The sequence below is a fragment of the Phaethon lepturus genome, unplaced genomic scaffold (assembly GCF_000687285.1).
Source record: "Phaethon lepturus isolate BGI_N335 unplaced genomic scaffold, ASM68728v1 scaffold2897, whole genome shotgun sequence".
Classification (NCBI taxonomy): Eukaryota; Metazoa; Chordata; class Aves; order Phaethontiformes; family Phaethontidae; genus Phaethon; species Phaethon lepturus.
In genome coordinates, this window is record NW_010550938.1 from 6598 (window position 1) to 6903 (window position 306).

At 61.8% G+C, this 306-nt stretch overlaps 1 protein-coding gene across 1 annotated transcript in view; it reads right to left on the reverse strand.

Moving 5' to 3' along the window:
- LOC104623552 (solute carrier family 12 member 3-like) overlaps positions 1–306 on the reverse strand; it is a gene marked incomplete at its 5' end in the record, with an annotated part of 4464 nt that overhangs the window by 1324 nt on the left and 2834 nt on the right. Inside the window, 1 exon segment of the mRNA XM_010290681.1 lies at positions 166–277. Coding sequence (XP_010288983.1) covers positions 166–277 — 112 coding nt within the window.

Below are 306 nucleotides of genomic sequence, written 5' to 3' on the forward strand. Positions count from 1 at the left end.
GGGGGTTTTCTCCCCACTCCGCAGCAACGTTGATTTTTCGGAGGAGCAAGGCCAAGCAGCCAGGTCAGAGCCCAAAGAGCCCGTTACAGCAAAGCCGGAGGGGCTCGGGGGGGAAACAGCTCCTGCCACCCACCCGCGGGGACAGAAACAGCCGCCAGCACTTACGCCTTCCTCTCCTCGTCCATCCTGTTGATCTGCCCGCCGACAAACACCCTGATTTTGCACTTTCCCCACCGCTTCTTGCGCCCCAGGAGGTAGGGGATGAGCAGCGTGAGACCTGCCCCCAAAACACCCAATGGGAGACGC